Raw genomic sequence first — 20,300 nt, forward strand, 5'->3', positions numbered from 1 at the left:
TTATTTGATTCACAGTCACTTCCCTGGGTATCTCTCAGAGAGAAATATCCACACAGATATCCACACAGAAGATTTTGCATGAGTGTTCAAAATAGCATTGTTCTTAACCACCAATACCCCACATATCCATCCATATAGTGATAAATTGGGATAGCAATACAATGGAATAGCATTCAGAATAAAAATGAAGTACTGAGAAATGCTGAGCATGAATTAATTTTAGAGCCTGGTGTCTAGTAAAAGAAGCCAGCTACAAAAAGAAAGGAAAACATCTTGTGTGATTCTATTTATCTAAAAGGCTCAATGTAGGTGTAATGTTAAAAATATGGGGTTTCTTCAAAAGATGACAAAGATATCCTGAAATTGGATAGTATGGAAAGCTCACAACTCTAAGAACATTTTAAAACTATCTATCTGTACTTTCTGAAGGTCTTTACTCTATGTCTCATGGTGAGTATTTTGAGATACAGTGTAATGAACATCAACCCTGTAGACACATGTGTTATGTTTGAACTAGCAGTACCAGGCAAGGTATCAAAGCCTAGGCTCAAAAACATTAGTGTTTTGTTTGCTCTTGTTCTGAGTTTTCCCGGATGAGGGACATGATTTGTTCAAAACACACATAGTTTTGGTTGTCCTTGAAAGTTTTCCCATAATGCCTTTTTAACAAGCCTAATGCTTCAATTTAGAAACAAACAGCTGAAGTACAATGGAAAGAATCACTGTCGAGTGCAGTTGGCACAGCACACAGAGTGCATTTGGTGGTGCCTTTGGTAAGAACCTGCCAGGAGCTGGGACAAGCATGGCAAATGTCCTTATACATTTTTTGGTGTGGTCAATGTCAGCTATGGAAGACTAGTTCCTCTTGGTACCCTTTGATGAGACATGTTCTCTGAGTGCTATGGCAGCCCTATAGCAATGTCCTTCTCTCTTGCTCCTGTTTTATGTGCAGATGGTTGTGCTAATGTACCAGACATTCCATATGCTAGCTGGCTACAAAGTATTGTGCCCAAAAAGGAAGATGTATATCCAGTTGGGACAACGTTACAATACCGCTGTAATCCTGGTTATGAACCTGCTACAAGAGAGAGGACGACTCTGGTTTGTCAGAAGGATTTCACCTGGAGCCCATTCAAAGGATGCAAAGGTGAGTTCTGGTTTTCCAGATATGTGTACATATTAAATGTCTAAGTGATTGGGTCTTATACCATATGTGAGTGTAGTTTTATCACTTAGAATAAAACTTGAATGATTTGTTTTAACCAAAGTAGAAGATATTTAGTATCAAAAGTGATCATAAAGTTTCAGGGGCTAAGACTGTAAATATTTCTGCAGGCCACTTATATTTTTGGTTTTGAGTCTAGCTTTTAGCAGCTGAGCCATTCCTCCAGCACTGCCCCACCCCCCACCCCAACACAAAATAGTAAAATGGAAAAGATAAAATCATGGTCAAAATTAATAAAATACTGCAAACAAACAAACAACAATACAAAGACTCAATGAACTTAGGAGCTGATTCTTTAATGAGACAAGATTGAGATAACCATATCCAAAACAACAAAAAGAAAGAGAAGACTCAAATTAACAAAGTCATAGATGAAAAGGGAAGTATAACAGACACTTAGGAAACCAAAGGATCATAAAAGCATATTTTAAAAACCCATATTCCACTCAATAGCAAAGTCTAAAGGAAATGGGTAAATTTCTAGATGCATGTCACCAACCAGAGTTGAATCAAGATGAAGCAAATAGTTTAAAAACCAAGAACATAGGATCAGTAGTTAAAAACCTTACAACTAAACAAACAAACAAACAAAAAAGAACTGAAGGCCAGATAGATTCAGCACAGAATTCTTTCTATAAGACCTTCAAAGAATAAGTAGTAACAGCAGTCTTCAAATTATTCTGTAAAATAGAAAATGGAGTAACTCTTCCAGTTTTTACTAACCCTGTGTTATTCTGATAGTAGAACCAGATAAAACCCAGTTAAAGGTAAAATTATAGGTTAATTATGAACATAAAAGCAAAATTTCTCATTAAAACTGTAAACTGAATTAAATATCACGTCAAATAGATAATCCACCGTGATCAAGTCAGTTTCATCCCAGAGATGCATAGATGGTGCATATGTAACAATAAATGTAATCCATCAATAAATAAACTCAAGGACAGAAATCATGAGGTACTCTCAGTATCTACAGAAACTGAATTTGAGGAGCGCAACATCTCTCTGTGATAAAAACTCTGGAGAAACTAGAGGTTCACAAACATATATCAATATAATAAAGGTAATATATAAGATGCCCACAGTCCATACCATGCTAAATGGAGGAGAACTCAAAGCATTTCCACTGAAATCTGGAAGGAGACCAGGCTTTCTACGGTTTCCATGTATGTTCAATATATGTTCTTAGCTAGAACAAAAAGACAAGTGAAAGAGATAAGGGAAATTACAGAGAGGAAAGGAAGAAGTGTCCTTATTTACAGATGATATGATTCCTATACATAAAAGACCAAAGATTCCAGTGAAAACACTTATAGCTGATAAATATATTCAGCAAAGTTGTAGGCTACATAACTAACACATAAAATCAGTAGCCTTATCTCCCAGCAATAAACACTGAGATAGAAACCAGAAAAACAATCCCATTCAAGATAGTCTCAAAAATTATCTTGGACTAAATCTGAAGAAAGAATTGAAAGACTGATACAATAAAATCTTTAAAACAGGAAAGAAGTTCAAGAAGACACCTGAAAATGGAAATACATAATTTGTTCATAGATTAGTATAATTAATATTATTAAATTTCCCATTTTATCAAAACCAACCTGTGATTCAATATAATCCCTATCAAAATTCCACTGGAATTCTTCATAGAAATCAAAAACCTTCTAGTTTTTAACAAAGAGACCAAAAGTACACATTGGAAAAAAGACAGCATCTTCAACAAGTGGGGTTGGACAAACTGGAAAACTACATGTAGAAGAATACGACTAGATCATTATTTCTTATTTCCAAATGGATCAAGGATCTCAACCATACCTAATACCATGAATCTGTTAAAGGGTGTAATAGTGAATATGTTTCAACTTATATGCACAGAAAAGGACTTTCTGAACAGTGGTTTAGGCAACAATACCAACAAGTGACAAATGAGACCTTATGAAACCAAGAAGGTGTACAGCAAAGGACACTATCATTTGGATCAAGAGGCAGCCTACAGAATGGGAAAATAACCTTATCAGCTATTTACTTGACAGGGCTAATGCCTCGAATATACTAAGAACTAAGAAAATCAAACATCGAGCACCCTGGTTTGCTTTTTATTGATGTTACAATCATGAGCAATAGCAAACTTGAGGAGAGGAAGATTTATTTGTCATATTTCTATGTCACCATCCATCATCGAAGGAGTCATGGCAGGAACTGGAGCAGTGACCGCTGAGGAATTCAGCTTACCAGCTTGCACCTCATGGCTTGTTCCATTTTCTTTCTTATATAACCCAAAATTACCTGCCCAGAGGTGGCACTGCTCATCATGGACTGGGCCCTCCCACATCAATCATTAATTAAGACAATGCTCCACAGACATGTGTTGTAGGAGAGGCCACTTGTTTGTTTCCTGGATGCCCAGATTCCCCAAATAACCACACAGAAACTGTATTAATTAAATTACTGCTTGACCCATTAGCTCTAGCTTCTTACTGGTTAACTCATATATTAATTTAACCCATTTCTATTAATCTGTGTATCACCATGAGGCTTTGGTGCACCAGGTAAAGTTCTAGTGTCTGTCTCCGATGGGGCTACATGGCTTCTCTTTTGCTCCGCCTCCTTTCTCCCAGCATTCAGTTTAGTTTCCCCCACCTACCTCTATTCTACCCTATCACAGGCTCAAGACAGTTTCTTTATTAACCAATGGTATTCAGAGCATAAAGAGGGAAATCCACATCAGACATGCCCATAGGACAATCTTATGGAGGCAATTCCTCAGCTGAGGTTCCTGTACCAGCATAATTAAATATAACACATCATTATATAGTTTAAATAATATTACACAACATTTCCCTCTTTTTGTCTAAATAAAAAGGAAGGGTTTTAACTTTGACATAGTAAAACTATATACCACAAGAACAATTATTAAGTAAGGATTATATTTACAGTATCCAGTCTATTTGTATTTGGCAAGGTCGTAGAAAATACTCCATTATTTATTTTATCTTGGCAAGTCCAAAGCTTTGTACCTTATTGATCTCCTAGCATAACTAAAGAAAACTGTAACTTTAACTATCTAATCTTCAGTTCCATCTAAGACCCCAGAAGGATATAATATGACCTGAGTAAACAGAACATGCAGTGCAAACAACAGAGATATCTGGCTACCTGAATAGTCACCCACAGTTCTTTGCAACATTGGAATATCCAATCTCCAGTCTACAGGTCTTGAATATCTGGCAGACTTTTCTATGAAGCAGGAATTTTGAAGGACTCCCCTGCCTTGTTTTAGAAAAGTTTGGCAATTGTTTTCCTTTGTGTGGTGCATGTCCAGTTTGGATGGTATACTGTCAGCAATTGAGGCAAGGTCAGTTTCTTGCCCAAATGTCTAACTTTGCCACATTGAAAGCAAACTCCATATGGAGGTTCTTTAATGCCCATCATTCTTTTTGAAGTAAATTGGTGCTGCCAGGAGCAGATATGTCTCACTGTCGTCAAAAGCCCTATGTTAACAAAACATTTTAAATGCTATATTCTGTAAGTCTTTGAAGTGTTTGAAGAGCATCTATCTCTTATATATATCTATATATCTAAAATATATCTGTTTAACCTTGAAAACAAAACTAACATGACTATGTTTGGTTACTATAGATGACTAACTACTAACCTGAATTTCTTAATTATACATTACATTTTTAAATGAACTGCATAGGTACGATACCCCAAATAATAGTAGAAACATACATACAGTATAACAAAAATAATTTTAAGTTTGTATCACTATACCAAATTCCATACCAATGTAAAATATTTGAAGTTAATGGTTATCATTTTATCTTATATTTCTATATTCACCCTAAATGATGACAAACATCCATAACTGACCAAATGACCAAAAAAATCACCCAATCCGCTATTGGGAATGTGGGTTTGTGTTCTCTAGAATTGCTTCCTGCTGTCTGTGGGGGATGGCACCTTTTGTTTGTTTGTTTAAGATAGAGTTTCTCTGTTGCTTTGGAACCTGTCCTGGAACCACTCTCTGTAGACCAGACTGGCCTTGAACACACAGAGATCTGCCTATCTCTGCCTCTCAAGTGCTGGGATTAAAGGCAAGCACCACCGTTGCCTGGCTCCTTTCTTCTCTTCATTGGCATTAACCCTTGCTGTTGTTTGTGATGGGCATTATGGATTCTTATCAGCCCTTCTTTGTATATCTACTTCTTTAAATAAATTTATTCATTTTTATCATGACAGCATCTTTATGGAACCTTAGAAAATTGAGATAATGGTTAAGTCCTGGGAAAACTAACCATAACATTTGTTGTCCAGTCTCTGTGCAATGGGAAAGTGCAAGACTTATCTGAAGTTCTGGCTAGAATAGTCTGTAAGCATGGACCATCTCAGTCAGCAGCCTTGAAGCTTTCTGTATGTAGAACTCTGAGGAAATTGCAATAGAGGCACTCTGAGAGGCTGCACCACCTGGGCCACCTGTTTTCACTGGTGTCTGGTCCTCTTGCTCTGAAAACACACAAACTTTCAAAGGTAACACACATGTCTCTATTAACACAAGTGTGGACTTTGTGTTGTACAGAAGTCAGCCAAAGGTGATTTGTTTCATGTTTGAGCAGGCAAAATATACATCACTTGTCTTGTATTTTTCTAGGTTTATTTCTTTATGTCTGTAGCCAGGATTTTCAGGGGGTCTCCCCTGATCAAACCTGATCTCCATTAACCTTGAACAAATATACAGCATTTTGTTTCTTGTGAAAAAACAAAAATATAACCTCCTCCCTAACACAATACATTTTCTGATTTCCATTTTTAAAGTTAAGGCATTCCTAAAGTATGTAGGCTGGTTTAATTCAGCCACCCCTCTTATAATCCCACGTCTCTCAGCAACTGTTGTTTTCCTCATCAACATTCAAAAAATTCAAATTCAACACAACACCATACAGGATCCAGACTCCCTGTGCATTTTTCATCTTTACATGGCTTATTCCTTTCATATTACTTTACTTTCTTTGAAGACTGATTATTTTTCAACTCTTTAATATTTTCTATTATTGTCTATACCCTTTTTCTTAAGCCTATGCACGTTTTAAACACACTGTAACATGTTCTCCATCTGACTGCCTGAAGCTATGTACTTGCAGTGTTCCCTGATGTGTGAGCCAAACTTTAAACTGCTAATTGATGGCTAGGCCCACCAGCAGCAGCTCTGGTGGCTGGTCCTGTCCCCTACTTGGGTCCATGGGAATTTCCCTATATGTAAATTTGTGCCCCATGTTGGAACACCATAAGTACCAGGCTTTCTTTGGGCCACCAATCATCTTCCAAATCATGACACAGAGACTTATTAGTTATGAATGCTTGACCTTAGCTTAGGCTCTTTTCTTGCTAGCTCTTAGAATTTAACCTGTTTCTTTTAATCTATGTTTTGCCTCAGTTTTTTTTATTTTTTCTTTCTTTCTGTATATTATAGGCTGACTTTTCTGTCCCATTAGCTTACTCCCCAATAACCACAAAGAGGACTAATGTTAATTATAAGTACTTGGCCGATTGCTTAAGCTTGGCTCCAGCCAGCTCTTACAACTTAAATCAACCCATTTCTATTAATCTATGTGCTGTCCTGAGGATCATTCACCTCATATATGAACTTCCCATTGCTTTCTTTTTTTCATAGCTTGCACCTCCTCAGATTCTGCCTTTCTTCTCAGCATTCTCTCTGCCCTGAAAATCCTGCCTAGCTATTGGCCAATCTGCTTTTTATTAACAGTGAGAGCAATGCAACTTCACAGTGCACAGAAGGATTAATCCACAGTGGCATAGCTTACCTTCACTGCAGCTTCACAGTGCACAGAAGCGTAACATGAACGGGGCCTGCTTGTTGGAGTTTCTGTCCCTCCCGGTACCCCACAGCCGGCAAGCCCCAAAGAAAACCACACAGAGATCTCTATAAGTTATAAAGCTGATTGGCTCATTAGGTCAGGCTACTTATTAGCTCTTATAGCTTATATCAAACCATTATTCTTATCTATTTTTGTCATATGGCTCGGTACCTCTTTTAGCTGTAGATCACATCCTGCTTCCTCGGTGGTCTGCGCAGGACTGGAAGAAATCAACTTCCTCCTTTCCAGAATTTTCCTGTTCTCATTGTATCATTTTTACTTCCTGTCTGAAATGGGCTTAGTGGAATAGGAAAGGTTAAATGGGATGGCACGTGGAAGGGCAGAATAGAAAATAGAAAATATGGGGAGAGATAACGCTAAAGACTTTTGTAAAAAGTAACTTGGAAACCCATTATTTTATAATCCTCTTAAAAACATATACATACACATATAAAGAGTTTAAATGGAATTACCCTGTAATGGGGGTGTGGGTGCAGGCAACAGTGCCTCTTTCAGACACCATAGGTTATCAAATAAAAAGCACCGTAGCAGGTATGGTTCCTTCTCTAATAGGTGTTGGTCAGTGGGGTGCCAAAGACCCCTAATGATGATAGGTTATTGCCATTGCTCATACTTGAGTCACAGAACGTGGAGAAATCAAGTTTGTATCAACCTAGATGCGTTATCCCTAGTGGCTATCTCTCACTGTATTGTAAGGTGATAAGCACAGTACCAGGAAACTGGGCTGGGGTGGGGCAAGGTAATCATTGGTATTATCCAGCTGTGAACTGTTGCAACACTGACCTGGCGAGACATACCCACTGGTGCAATAGAGGCACACATGTTATGGGAGTAACCGCCTACTTTCTGCTTATACTTAGAGACACAAGACAAAGCGATTAGCAACTGATGGCTACTAGGAAATGGAGACCTCTGATAGGCTACTCATGCTTCAGCAGATGACCCTATACCTGAGCACATGCTGGAAGCATTAAGTGCACCCAATGTATTTAAAGAAAGAAACAAGAAACTGAGAAGGTATAGGGTATAGGGCAGGAACTGCTGTAGAGAGAATTAGAATTGAATAAAGCATATTATATGCATGTTTGAAATTCCCAAATAATAAAGACGTTGCTTACTTGGAGGAAGTGGCTAGACTTGAGTTTTATTTTTGTTTGTTTGTTTTTAGAAATTCTATGGGATGTACAAGACAAAGTATTTGAGTTTCCTTTTCTGTACCCCAAACTTCTCTTCAGTGTTGTAGAAACTGAGTCATTAACTATAAGGACTTCTTCATGATGATTTCGTTGACCCTTATTTTCCGTTTTTGTGTTTTAGAGGTATGTTGTCCAGTACCAGACCCAAAGAATGTTAAAATCATTCAACATATGAGGTTGTCTCCTGAGAATGGCTGTACTTATTTCTATAATGACAAGGTGTCATACAAATGCCAAGATGATCAAATCTCTTCAGCTACTTGCAAATCAGATGGCAAGTGGAATCCCCGAACACCGTCATGTGATCAGAGTAAGAACTTAGAGAACTATGTTTGGTGGGGGAGAGTTTCTTTATCTTGTAAATTTTATTTATTTTTATTTTATATGCATTGGTGTGTTGCCTACATGTATGCCTGTGTGAGGGTGTCAGATCCCCTGGAACTGGAGTTACAGACAGTGTGAGCTGCCATGTGGGTGCTGGGAATTGAATATGGGTCCTTTTGAAGAGCAGTCAGTGATCTTAACCACTGAGCCACCTCTCCAGCCCCAGAGTTTATTTATATCAATAGTGTGGAGATTATTAAAAAGAAGTTTTATCATGATATCAGTGCAGAGAAAATACAAGTTCAAGGCTAACTTGGGCAACATAGTGTCAAGAATGGGATACATAGGAAACGCTGTTGTATCTTTTTGTTTCATTGTTTCCTTGACCAAACTGTTGTGAGTTTCTTCATTTCTGATACAATATTGCTTTGAAGTCTACATTATCAGATAAAAGAATAGCCATTCTCCCTCAGTTTTTGTTTCCATTTGCTTGATAGATCTTTTTTCAGTCTTTGACTCTCAGTCAGTGGATGTTTCTTGGAGACCACAGAAAGTCACATCTCATTTTTGCAATCAGTCAGCCAGGGTCTGTCTTTCTGTTGATGATTGGAGAACATTTACACGAAATGTTATTGAGAGACAGTTACCATTTCCTGCAATGTTTGTTGCTTTTTCTGGATTGTTGAGTTAGTGTTTGCTCTTTATTTTCCCTTCGATTTGTTTTAGGAGTTTGTTTACTCTGCTGGACATGATGAATTCCTTCCTAGCTCTCATGTGTTCAGCTATTCTCTCATGGTGTTTATTATTTTCTGTGCTCTTGTCATTGAAAATGTCCTCCTCCTCTGTATAGTGTTCCTTTGCCTGTCGTCTGCAGTAGTAGCTTGGTGCTACTAACTGCTTAGTTTGTGCTTAACTTGAAATAGCCTTAGTTTTCTGTTAGTTTCAAAAGATAGTTGTTATGGTCAGCTTTAATTGTCAGCTAGAATTGCCTGCGAGGAGAATCTCAGCACGGACTAAGTAAGCCTGTTGGTGTATATGTCAGGGGTGGAGGTGGGGGTGGAACTATTTTAATCACACTAATTGAGATGGGAGGCCCTGGACTGATGGAAAGGTGAGAATAAGTTGAGTGTGCACGTGTGTGTTAACGTCCCTCTCCTTCCTGATGATGGCCGTCGTGTGGCTGGCAGGTTCAAGTTCCTGCTGCTTAAGTCTGCACAATGACAGAACTGGAACGGTGAGCAAAAATAGTCCCAGTCTGGTAGTTTGAATTAATTGACTCCCATAAATCTCATACGGAGTGGCACTAGCAGGAGGTATAGCTTTATTGGAAGAAGTGTGTCACTGTGGGGGTGGGCTTTGAGTTTCCTATGCTCAGGACACGGCCCAGCGTTTCAGTCCATTTCCTGTTGGCTCTCAGCTACTCCTCCTGCATGATACCATGCTCCCTGACATGATAATAAATGGACTGAGCCTCTGAAACTGGAAGCCAGCCCCAGTGAAATGTTTTCTTTATAAGAGTTGCTGTGGTCATGATGTCTCTTCACAGCAATAGTAACCCTAAAACGCCCACCCTGAGTTGCTTTTGTCGGGGTGTTTTATCGCAGCAGCAAGAGACATAACTAAAATAGTGGCTTTACTGGTGATAGACATTGTGGTTGTTAGGTGCTGGTTTCAGGGCTTGAAATATGACATTCCATGGATTCCTGACTTAGACTTGAATGAGTGCAAATAGACCTGTTACTTTCCTGATGCTTCTTTTATTATAGGTATGTTGGCATTGTTCTCTTCCAGCTTCTAATATTCTGTCTTTGCTTGATATTTCATATCATGTGTGTAGTATGTAACGAAAGGGCTGCGTCTTATGTTTGAATATCTACTTCTTTCTAAATGCCTCTTGGGTTCTAATGTTTATTCTTTCTCTAGATCTGGGAACTTTTTGTTTGTTTGTTTGATTTTGAGTCAGGGTTTCTCTACATAACAGCCCTAGCTATCCTGGAACTAGCTCTTGTAGACCAGGCTGGCCTCGAACTCACAGAGATCCATGCCTGCCTCTTCCTCCTGAGTGCTGGGATTAAAGGTGTGTGCCAGCATCATCTGGGAACTTTTTTCTTTAACTTCATTGAATAGATTCTCTATGGCTTTACTGTCTGTCTCCCATGGAGTCTTAGGTTTGTTCCCTTGCTCACATCCCAGAGTTCTTGGATGCTGTTGACACAGTGATTTACTTTTCTTCTTGTTGATGTTTGTATGTGATATTCCATCAACCTCATCCTTTCTCCCTGATTCCCTTTCTTCTACTTGTCAAGCAGGAGTTGGTGGTGCTTTCACTGTATTTTTTTTTCTTTGATTCATGGAGTTTTTCATTTCTATTTCTATTTTTCACAAAAATCTCAGCTTATTTGCTGAATTTATTTCCATGTTGCTGACTTTTTATACTGCTGTTTGTCTCAATTTTGCTGATTTTCCCCTCTATTTTGCTCCCAGAGTTTTGGGATTAAAGGCTTGTGCCACTACCACCTGGTTTAGGCAAACACTTAAATGATTAACATTTTAACTATTGCTAGAAAAGTACCTGAGAGAAACAGCTTAAAGAAGGGATATTTATTTTGGCCACGGCAATAGAGGTTGCGCTTAGTTTGGCTGGTTCAGTAGCTGGCTGGGTTAGAGTGTCAGTTTGACATAAGCTGTCAGACTTAACACAAGTCATCAGAGAGGAAGGAGCCCCAGTTAAGGAAATGCCTCCATGAGACTCAGCTCTAAGGCATTTTCTCAATTAGTGATTGATGCAGGAGGACCCAGTGCATTGTGAGTGATGCCACCCCTGGGCTGGTGGTCCTGAGTTCTGTAAGGAAGCAGGCTGAGCAAGCCATGGGAAACAAATCAATAAGCAGCTCCCCTCCACCGCCTCTGCATCAGCTCCTGCCTCCAGTACCTGCCCTGTTGGAGTTCTTGTCCTGACTTCCTTCAGTGATGAACAGCAATGTGGAAGTGTAAGCCAAATTAACCCTTTCCTCCCCAACTTGCTTTTTAGTCATGGTGTTTCACCACAGCAATAGACGCCCTAAACTAAGACTGCTGTCTTGATTATTTTGCGTCTGTGCTGAAGTGGTAATGGAATGTCATGGTGGGGTAGCGCTGAACACTTCATAGTGACCCAAAAGCAGAAACAAGAGGAAGGGAACAAGACGCATACTTGAAAGACTTGCCCACAGAATCCACCTCTGACAACTAGGCCCTAGTTTCTAGCCTTTCTGTTAATTCACCCAAATGCCATCAAATTAGGAATCGATAAATGAGTTAACCTCTTGAAGGAGCCAGAACCCTCATGATCCAGCCGCTTTCTTAAAGTGGCATTTGAACACTGTCCTACCAGGAGCCAGAACTTCAAACCCAGCACTTTGTGAGGGAGACGCTTGGTGTTCAAAGGGCGGCATGTGACTCTCATGCAGAATTGACCAGGAGTGTGACCTCAGCTGTTCAAACAGAGGAGATGCCTTTTGAAAAGGAAAGCAGAGATGCCAGGTTTTGTTCTGCTTTAGGAGAACAGGCATCTAGTAGGCATCTTTGGGCTCAAGTGAAGCGTCTGTTCACCAGAACTGGGAGGTCTGCGTGGGCTTTGGAATTACAGAATAGGAGGGTTATTCTCGAGAACTTAGTGTAAAGGGACACTGAGCAGCAACCGACTCCAGTCTCTGCTGTCATTTTCCTGTGCTGGCACAAGGACGGTGTCTTCCTTAAAGAGAAGTTTTATGATGTGCCAGACGTGGGAAAACGGCAGTTTAGATAGTCCTTTCTGCAGCTAGTTTCTCAAGTCGCCTTCATCTCTAAATGATCAATGTAGCAATCATATTTTGGGGTCGCATGTCCTTAACCCTCTCATCTTCTAATTATTTAAGCAGTCTACACTACAATCCTTAAAGGAAGCACAGTTTGAGGCTGAGCAGTGAAGGAAGACAAACTCATGCCTGCAGTATTTGTCTATCCAAATAAATCACAGTCTTCCAGGGTAGAAAGGGTCTGATAAAGACAACTTGCTACTGTGGCTTTTTGATTACTTCTGGTTCCAGTGTCATATGGAGGACATTATTGATGGAATGTTGGAAAGTCAATAATGGTGACTGTTGCACGAAGGGCTGCTTGTTGGTTCCTAGCTTAGACCTAAAATAATCACACAGAAACTATATTAATTAAATCACTGCTTGGTCCATTAGCTCTAGCTTCTTATTGGCTAATTCTTACATCTTAATTTAACCTCTCCATTAATCTGTATATTGCCACATGGCAGTGACTTACCGGCAAAGTTTCACCATGTCTGACTCTGGCAGCGACTCCATGGCGTCCCTCTCTCCACCTTCCTTCTCCCAGCATTCAGTCCAGTCCTCCCCCCCCCCCCCCCCCGCTTACCTAAGTTCTGCCCTATCAGCAGGCCAAGGCAGTTTCTTTATTCATTAATCAATAAAAGCAACACATAGATAGAAGGCCTTCCCACACCAGGTGACTGGCCTTGGTGAATGGGAGTCCATGTTGTTGACTGCATGAGTTCCACTCAACCACCACGGAAACCATTCTTCCCACTCCCTGATTCTACTCATTTGATTTCACCAGTGACAGGGATGTCCAGCTTTAACTGGTAGATATCTACTCTGTCCTTTAATGCCTCTTCTATAGGGGATGTATTGCTATTAACATACACACAAAACCTTCAGTCTTCCTGCCCATTTCTGTGTTTCTACTTACCTACTTCGTTTACTTCCTTGCTAGGACTCTTGTGCCCAGTGTTCCAGTCTTTCTCCTTATAGTTATCTGACCAGAGAAAGCTTTCATTCTATCTCAATAATCCCAATCTAGTCTGTTCTCAGGCCTCTTATTTTCAGGTGTGCCACCTATAGCTTGTCTTATTAGGAAGGCTCCCCTTTACTATTGTCTTCTGAGATGACCCTGTATGGGTTTAATGTAACCTCCATTCATTTCAACTTGCACACACATAACAAAATGCCCATCTATGAGAGATGCTGAGACCTTTTCTAGCCCCGCTGGTGAGTTAGAGTGCATGATCCTATAGCCAGATGTGTGAGCTAAGGCACCCATATAGCAGCAGGGACTGAACTTTCTGGGGTGCATTTTCAGAAGTGTTTGATCCCGGATGTTCCATTTCTATTTTATAATGGATCTTACTTGCCTGGCTTTTATAACTCTGTACATTTGACAGATCTCAGTCACGACAAATGGCTATTTGGTCATCTGATCCAAGGTCAGGAGCTCTGTCTAAGGACTAAGTAAAATGGAAAAATGCCAAGGTTTGTGTTTCAATCAGCATGGAATTCTCATCTGCAGTACACATCCTTCCTTTAGGATCTCAGTAGTCTGTGATGTAACTGTCCCACCGACATTTGAAGATTTCCCTATGATAGCCAGCTTCAACACACAAAGTCCAATCCTATAGACTAGCATCAGCATGACTTCACTATAGGCTCATCCAGATCTTCTAAACATTTCTCTCAAAACAGGAGCAACTCTCAACCCTGGCAGTCTCCTTTGTCACCTAGTATAGGGGGTAGGGCAATATTCCCAAGTGTTGATCATGCTGCCTCTAGATTCTGGAAAGAACTACTTGGTGAGCCTGGTGGTTGTGGCTCACACCTTTAATCCCAGCACTTGGGAGGCAGAGGCAAGCAGATCTCTGTGAGTTTGAGGCCAGTCTGGTCTACAAGAGCTAGTTACAGGATAGGCTCCTAAGCTGCAGAGAAACCCTGTCTCGAAAAACTCAAAAAAAAAAAAAAAAAAAAAGAAAAAGAAAAGAACAGCTTGGTGAGCAGCCTCTTTCTTATAGGAGGATGAGCAAGTAACAATCATGTGACCTTGGCTTCAGTGGATGTCCTAACAGTTACTGAACCTTGAAAGTAAAAAACTTGTAACTGTGGCAAGTCTTGGACTATTCATATTCTGTGCATTGAGTATCATCGTGGTAACAACTTCATGCTCATCACTAGAACTGACATGATGCCATTAATATATTGGATCAATGTAATGTGCTATGGATTGTTAAGACATCTTTCGGCTCTCATCTTTCGGCTCTACTGCAGTGGTTCTCAACCTTCCTAATGCTGTGACCCCTTAATACAGTTTCTCATGCTGTGGTGACCCCCAACCATACAACCATTTCTGTTGCTGCTACATAGCTGTAATTTTGCTACTGCTATGAGTCATAATGTAAATGTATGATATGCAGGTGGTTTTAGGTGAACTCTGTGGAGAGAACAGCTGCCCTACTAGAACAGACAGGAGAATTATCACAGTCTGAGACCCAAGCTGAGAAAGTGTGCTCTTGGCTTTCCCAAGTACGCAAATGCTGTTCATAACCTCTTTTCTGATAAGAATGGGAAAGACAGAACTTTGCTAAATCAGTGATTTTATGTGCTCAAGGCTGAATTAATCTTTTATAGTAAATATATCATGTGAGGTAAAGAGGCTATGAAAGGGCTCAGCTGTTGTTCTTCAGAGAAGACCGAGGTCCCTAAAATCCTAAGTTTAGAGTCAGGAAGCTGGCAAATTTAATAGAAATATGAGGAGAATGACTATTTCAACATATTTACCTAAGAGTGTTGCGCTGGGTGGTGGTGGCTCACGCCTTTTAATCCCAGCACTTGGGAGGCAGAGGCAGGTGAATCTCTGTGAGTTCAAAACTATCCTGTTCTACAAAGTGAGTTCCAGAAGAGCCAGGACTATGACAGTTACACAGAGAAAACCTGTCGCCTTAGCCACTCATCACTCATCACTCATCCACTATTGCTGTGGAGAGACACCACGACCAAGGCAACGTCCATAAAAGAAAACAGCCAATGAGGGCTTGCTTACAGTTTTAGAGGCTTAGTCCATTGCTTTGGACTTGTGTTAAGGTGATAGGTCATGGCTGGAGTGTAAGTTGGAACAAAACTATTTGCCCAATCATGAAACAGAGGAAAGAAAGAGACAAGAGGACTGGAGTTACACAGTCTCCATAAAGAGAAAGCTCCTAGTGACCTAAGATCCTCCCATGAGGCAGGGTCCTTGTAAAGTTCCCAACACCTTCCAATAGTGCCACCTGGGAGCTGAGCCTCACCTTCCAATAGTGCCATCTAGGAGCTAAGCCTTTAACTTATAGGTCACTCGAGGAAATTCATCATCCAAATTATATCAGTGGGTCTCTGAGACTTCCAGGTTCCTGAACCCGACTCTTCCAGGAAGGTCATTCAAGCATGTGGCTTTGGTCCAGTGATCTTACAGGCAGGGGAAAGGGAGGATAGAATGGAGTATCCAGGACACACAAATCCTGGAAAGTGCTGTTTGACACATTTTGCAAGCTCACCTTTTCTCTTATGTTTTATCATGAAGATTGCAATTTTCCTCCAAACATCGCCAATGGACGTTATACAAAATCTCCAGGATTCCGTACTAAGGCTACATATGAATGTGATAAAGGATACAGACTTGTTGGAGAGGCAGACATCTACTGTTGGATTTCACAATGGACACCAGAACCTCCACAGTGTAAAGGTAACTTCCTCCTCCTTCCCATCTCACGACTGCATGGTTAGAATTATTGTCAGGAATGAGAGCAAAGTTATTCCCCGACAGATGAAATATAAAACATTTGATTTTTTTCTTGTAACTATATGATTTTCTTCCTCCCTCCCTCCCTCCCTCCCTCCCTCCCTCCCTCCATCCCTCCCTCCCTCCCTTCCTCTTTCTTTCTTTCTTTCTTTCTTTCTTTCTTTCTTTCTTTCTTTCTTTCTTTCTTTCTTTTTTGTTTCAATACACACCAACCTGTTTCCCCTCCCCATCCTTCCTGTGCCCCCATCCTACCTCCACTCTCTGCCATCCATTCTTCTTCTGTTTTCCTTCTGAAAAGAGCAGACCTCCCAGGAATGTCCACCGAACTTGGCATAACAAGATTGGATAAGAGTAGGCATAAACCCTTATATCAAGATTGGGCATGGCAACTCAGTAAAAGGAAAAAGGTCTCAAGAACAGACAAGAGACAGAGATACCTTCATTCCCACTGTTAGCGGCCCCACAAAAATATCAAGCTAACAGCTATCACATCTGTGCAGAGGACCTAGTGCAGACATATTCAGGCTCCATGATTGCTTCTTCAGTCTCTGTGAGCACCTATGAGTCCTGCATAGTAGATTCTGTGGGCCATGTTCTCCTGGTACCCTTGAACCCTCTGGCTCCTACATTTCTTTCTCCCCCTCTTCCATAGGGTTCCTGGAGTTACAAGGGGACAAACGCAATGAAGATTTTCAATTTGGGCTCTCTCTTCACCTAATGTTTGGCTATGGGTCTCTGCATCTGCCCCCACCAGTTACCAGCAAGAGCCTTTTTGATGACTATTGGGTCAGGCACCAATCTATGAGCATATAAGGATAGTTTAGGAATCATATTATAGAAGCAAAACATTTTATAATTATACCTGTGAGCCTGTAAAAAAAAATTCAACAAAACTTGTTCTGGCATGAGTACAGTCTCTGTTGGGTTAATTTCAAACATTAGGGTGACAGGTTTTGCCATCAGAACTTCTACCAAGGTATGACCTGATGTGGGAGAGTCTTCTGTTTGAGTTGATTTCATTGGCTAATAAAGAAACTGCCTGGCCCATTATTTTCAGCCTCTTACTCACATCTTGACTAACCCATATCTAATAATCTGTGTAGCACCACAAAGTGGTGCCTTACCAGGTAGATTCTAGCGTACGTCCATCTTGGGCTGGAGCTTCATTGCGTCTGGCTTCTCTCTCTGGAGAGGCACGGTGGTCTGCCTAATTTAGGTGAGGCGTGGCATCTGACTGAGCCATCTACCTCACTTCCTCCTTCCTGTTCTGTCTACTCCACCCACCTAAGGGGTGGTCTATCAAATGGGCCAGGCAGTTTCTTTATTAGCCAATGAAATCAACTCAAACAGAAGACTCTCCCACATCAATGACCCACCATGATGTAGATGTGGTGTGTTGAGAAAACACAGTGCCATTTAGGGAGCAAGAGGAGTCAAGATTAAGTCTTATTTTATGTTCCTTTAATATTAGTATAATTATAGTCACGGTAGTGCATAATTTATTTGACATAACTGTTCCCACTGCTCACAGAAGAATATCAAAACTTCATGATGAGAGTCTTACAGAACTATTTACAATAAGAATTAATGTGTCAAGAGAGGATCTGGGATCATAGACACTTTTGCAACTATCCTGTCATGTTATTTAAACAATTATAAACAATTTCTACCTTCTCCCTATCTGAGTTTTCTTCTTCCTAAAACAGGAAAATAATAGAGTCACGTAGCAGGAGAATCACGAGACCTAAGTCATAGTCGTACTGTACACATAGACTGTTATGCTCAACAACAAAAATGCTCCTCAATATTTGGCTAACAAAATGAATGGAATGTGGAATAAGTTCCATGCAAGTTCAGCTCATTCTCTTTACTGCAGAGTATTATGTCTTTCTCCTCAGATCACAGTTATCTAAAACATGCTTTCCTTATAGCTCTATGCCAGAAACCAGAGATAAGAAATGGAATGCTGTCTGCCAATAAAGACCAGTATATTGAATCTGAAAATGTTGCCATCCAGTGTTACTCTGGCTTTGCCTTGCTTGGGTCCCCAAATATCACTTGTTTAGAGAATGGAACCTGGTACCCAGAGATGCCCAAATGTGAGCAGGTAAGTGACACAAATCAAGAAGTCTTGTGCCATCAAACACTAAAATGGTTTTCCCAGCCAACAACGCTGACCTATGACCTGTTGTGAATCATTCCTAAGTCATCCAGAGAACCTGTTTTTTCCTCGAAGACGTTTGATAAGCTGGCACAGCACATTTTCCTACTTTCATTTGAGGATGTGAGATAGCGAATCCCGAAAAAGTGAAGTTCCACAGATCTAGGAGTACCGCCTCCTGTTTTTCTAGACCATGTAATGTCATGCTGCTCTCTTTCTTGATGCTCATCTGATGCCACTCACTGCTACCCCAAATCTCTATCTCTTTTAGGAGAAAGACTGTGAGCATGTGTTCGCAGGCAAGAAGCTGATGCGATGTCTGTCAAATCCAAATGATGTGCAAATGGCCCTGGAGATTTACAAGCTGTCTCGGGAGATTGAACTGTTAGAGCTACAGATAACCAAGGCAAAACAAACCGTCCAGGAGTGATGACGCCAGCTTCCTCAGGACGGAGGAAGAAGTACCTCATTGTCTTTCTGACTTCACTGTCCCCACAGACCGCTTGCATTCGGCACCTTTTGTCACTTTGGCACCAATGCTCATGATAATAAATATCTGTTAGAATAATTCATTCAAGCATGATGTTTTAAGTTTATGAAATAATCAATGATCTGTGGCCCATAAATCTGCTATTCTAAATATAACAGGAACATTCTTTTTCAATTAAAAAAAATCAATGTTGCTCTTGTATTCATTTGCTATTATAGAAAATCAATACATTTATTTAAAATACATGCTACAAATTTCATTTCAGTGCACTCACACTGTTGGGTCCCCGGACTGCCTTTCTCTCAGCCTCATACGTGCAAGTCATCCAGGTCCTTGGAGTTCAGGGTAACTGTCAACACGCCCCATCCCCCATTCCCAACCAGCCCAGTCCAGGCTACCCACTGAAGGCCTCCCACAAACCGTGAAGAGTGCCTCTTTTCATTCGGGCCTCATGTCAGTCATTAACCTCCCTGAAGGGGACGCACCTAGTCTCTCTCACCTTACTCCACCCCGAGAAGAAAGTTCAAGGAACTGATGCCTATGAAGACCACATCAGCCACCTTCATCTTCTCCAGTCTTCCATCTGATTTGATCGCCATTTTCCTTGATATTGAATGAACGTGGCTGGAGCCACTTCCCAAACACCGGAGGAAAAGCCCTGTGTCACCGTCGTTTGTATCGGAGTTCTCTGGGGCATCACAGATTTCCAGACACCAGCGCTTGCTCCCACTAAGTCTTCCTCATTCTTGTCTCAGCGTCTCCTGTTGTCTCTTCCCAATGGAACTCTGTGGAGAGCATGAGTCTTTTCGTTGACTTTCTCCAAACATCCTGCAAGGAGGCCATTAATACATAGCACATTTTCACCGGGCCTTAGATGAGACAGATGTGCCTGAGCTTCTGGAGGGGTACATGTGGCTTCCCTGTCTGCCCTCACAAGAGCCATTGCCCGATACTAAGAGGCGACTTGGAATGTCTTTCTGGTTTTCCTCAGATTCAAGCATATGCGACCCCTGATTTACTTAGGTGGTTCTGGTAAGCGCTGGGAGGGGATGGTTATACAGGAAAAGAAAGAGAACCAAAGAGGGACCGTTAGTGAGGATGCTGTTGCTGTGGCTCCCAGGGACCCAATCAGGCCGACAGCTCTCTGAGGACCTGTGGACCATAACTCTGAGCTAACCTCCTCCTGGTGAGAAGCTGGGGCTTGTATCCACTTGCTCACCCCAGCCGCACTGACTCCCAGAGGCTGCAAAGCTTACTGCAGGGAAGAGGACCACTCTCATGGAGGTGTTCGCAGGGAACTTCAGGGTGGACCACACGGATGTAGGAACCGATTGCAGAAGACCTTTTTCTAGAGTCACCTAGACATGTCGGCTGACATGTCGTAGCTCGCCACTCTCTCTCTATGAAGCTGTCG

General features: G+C 40.9%; 1 protein-coding gene across 5 annotated transcripts in view; it reads left to right on the plus strand.

The window, feature by feature from the left end:
• Positions 1-19,087, plus strand: part of C4bpa (complement component 4 binding protein alpha) — a 35,773-nt gene extending 16,686 nt beyond the window's left edge. For all 5 annotated transcript variants that reach the window (XM_038348501.1, XM_038348505.1, XM_038348504.1 and 2 more), the window contains 5 exons: positions 953-1,147; positions 8,443-8,631; positions 16,017-16,178; positions 18,167-18,342; positions 18,668-19,087. In XM_038348501.1, coding sequence (XP_038204429.1) covers positions 953-1,147; positions 8,443-8,631; positions 16,017-16,178; positions 18,167-18,342; positions 18,668-18,826 — 881 coding nt within the window. In that variant the 3' untranslated portion in view covers positions 18,827-19,087. The remainder of the gene's footprint in view (positions 1-952; positions 1,148-8,442; positions 8,632-16,016; positions 16,179-18,166; positions 18,343-18,667) is intronic.
• The last annotated feature ends 1,213 nt before the right edge of the window (positions 19,088-20,300 follow it).

This window comes from Arvicola amphibius, chromosome 12 (assembly GCF_903992535.2).
Source record: "Arvicola amphibius chromosome 12, mArvAmp1.2, whole genome shotgun sequence".
Lineage (NCBI taxonomy): Eukaryota > Metazoa > Chordata > Mammalia > Rodentia > Cricetidae > Arvicola > Arvicola amphibius.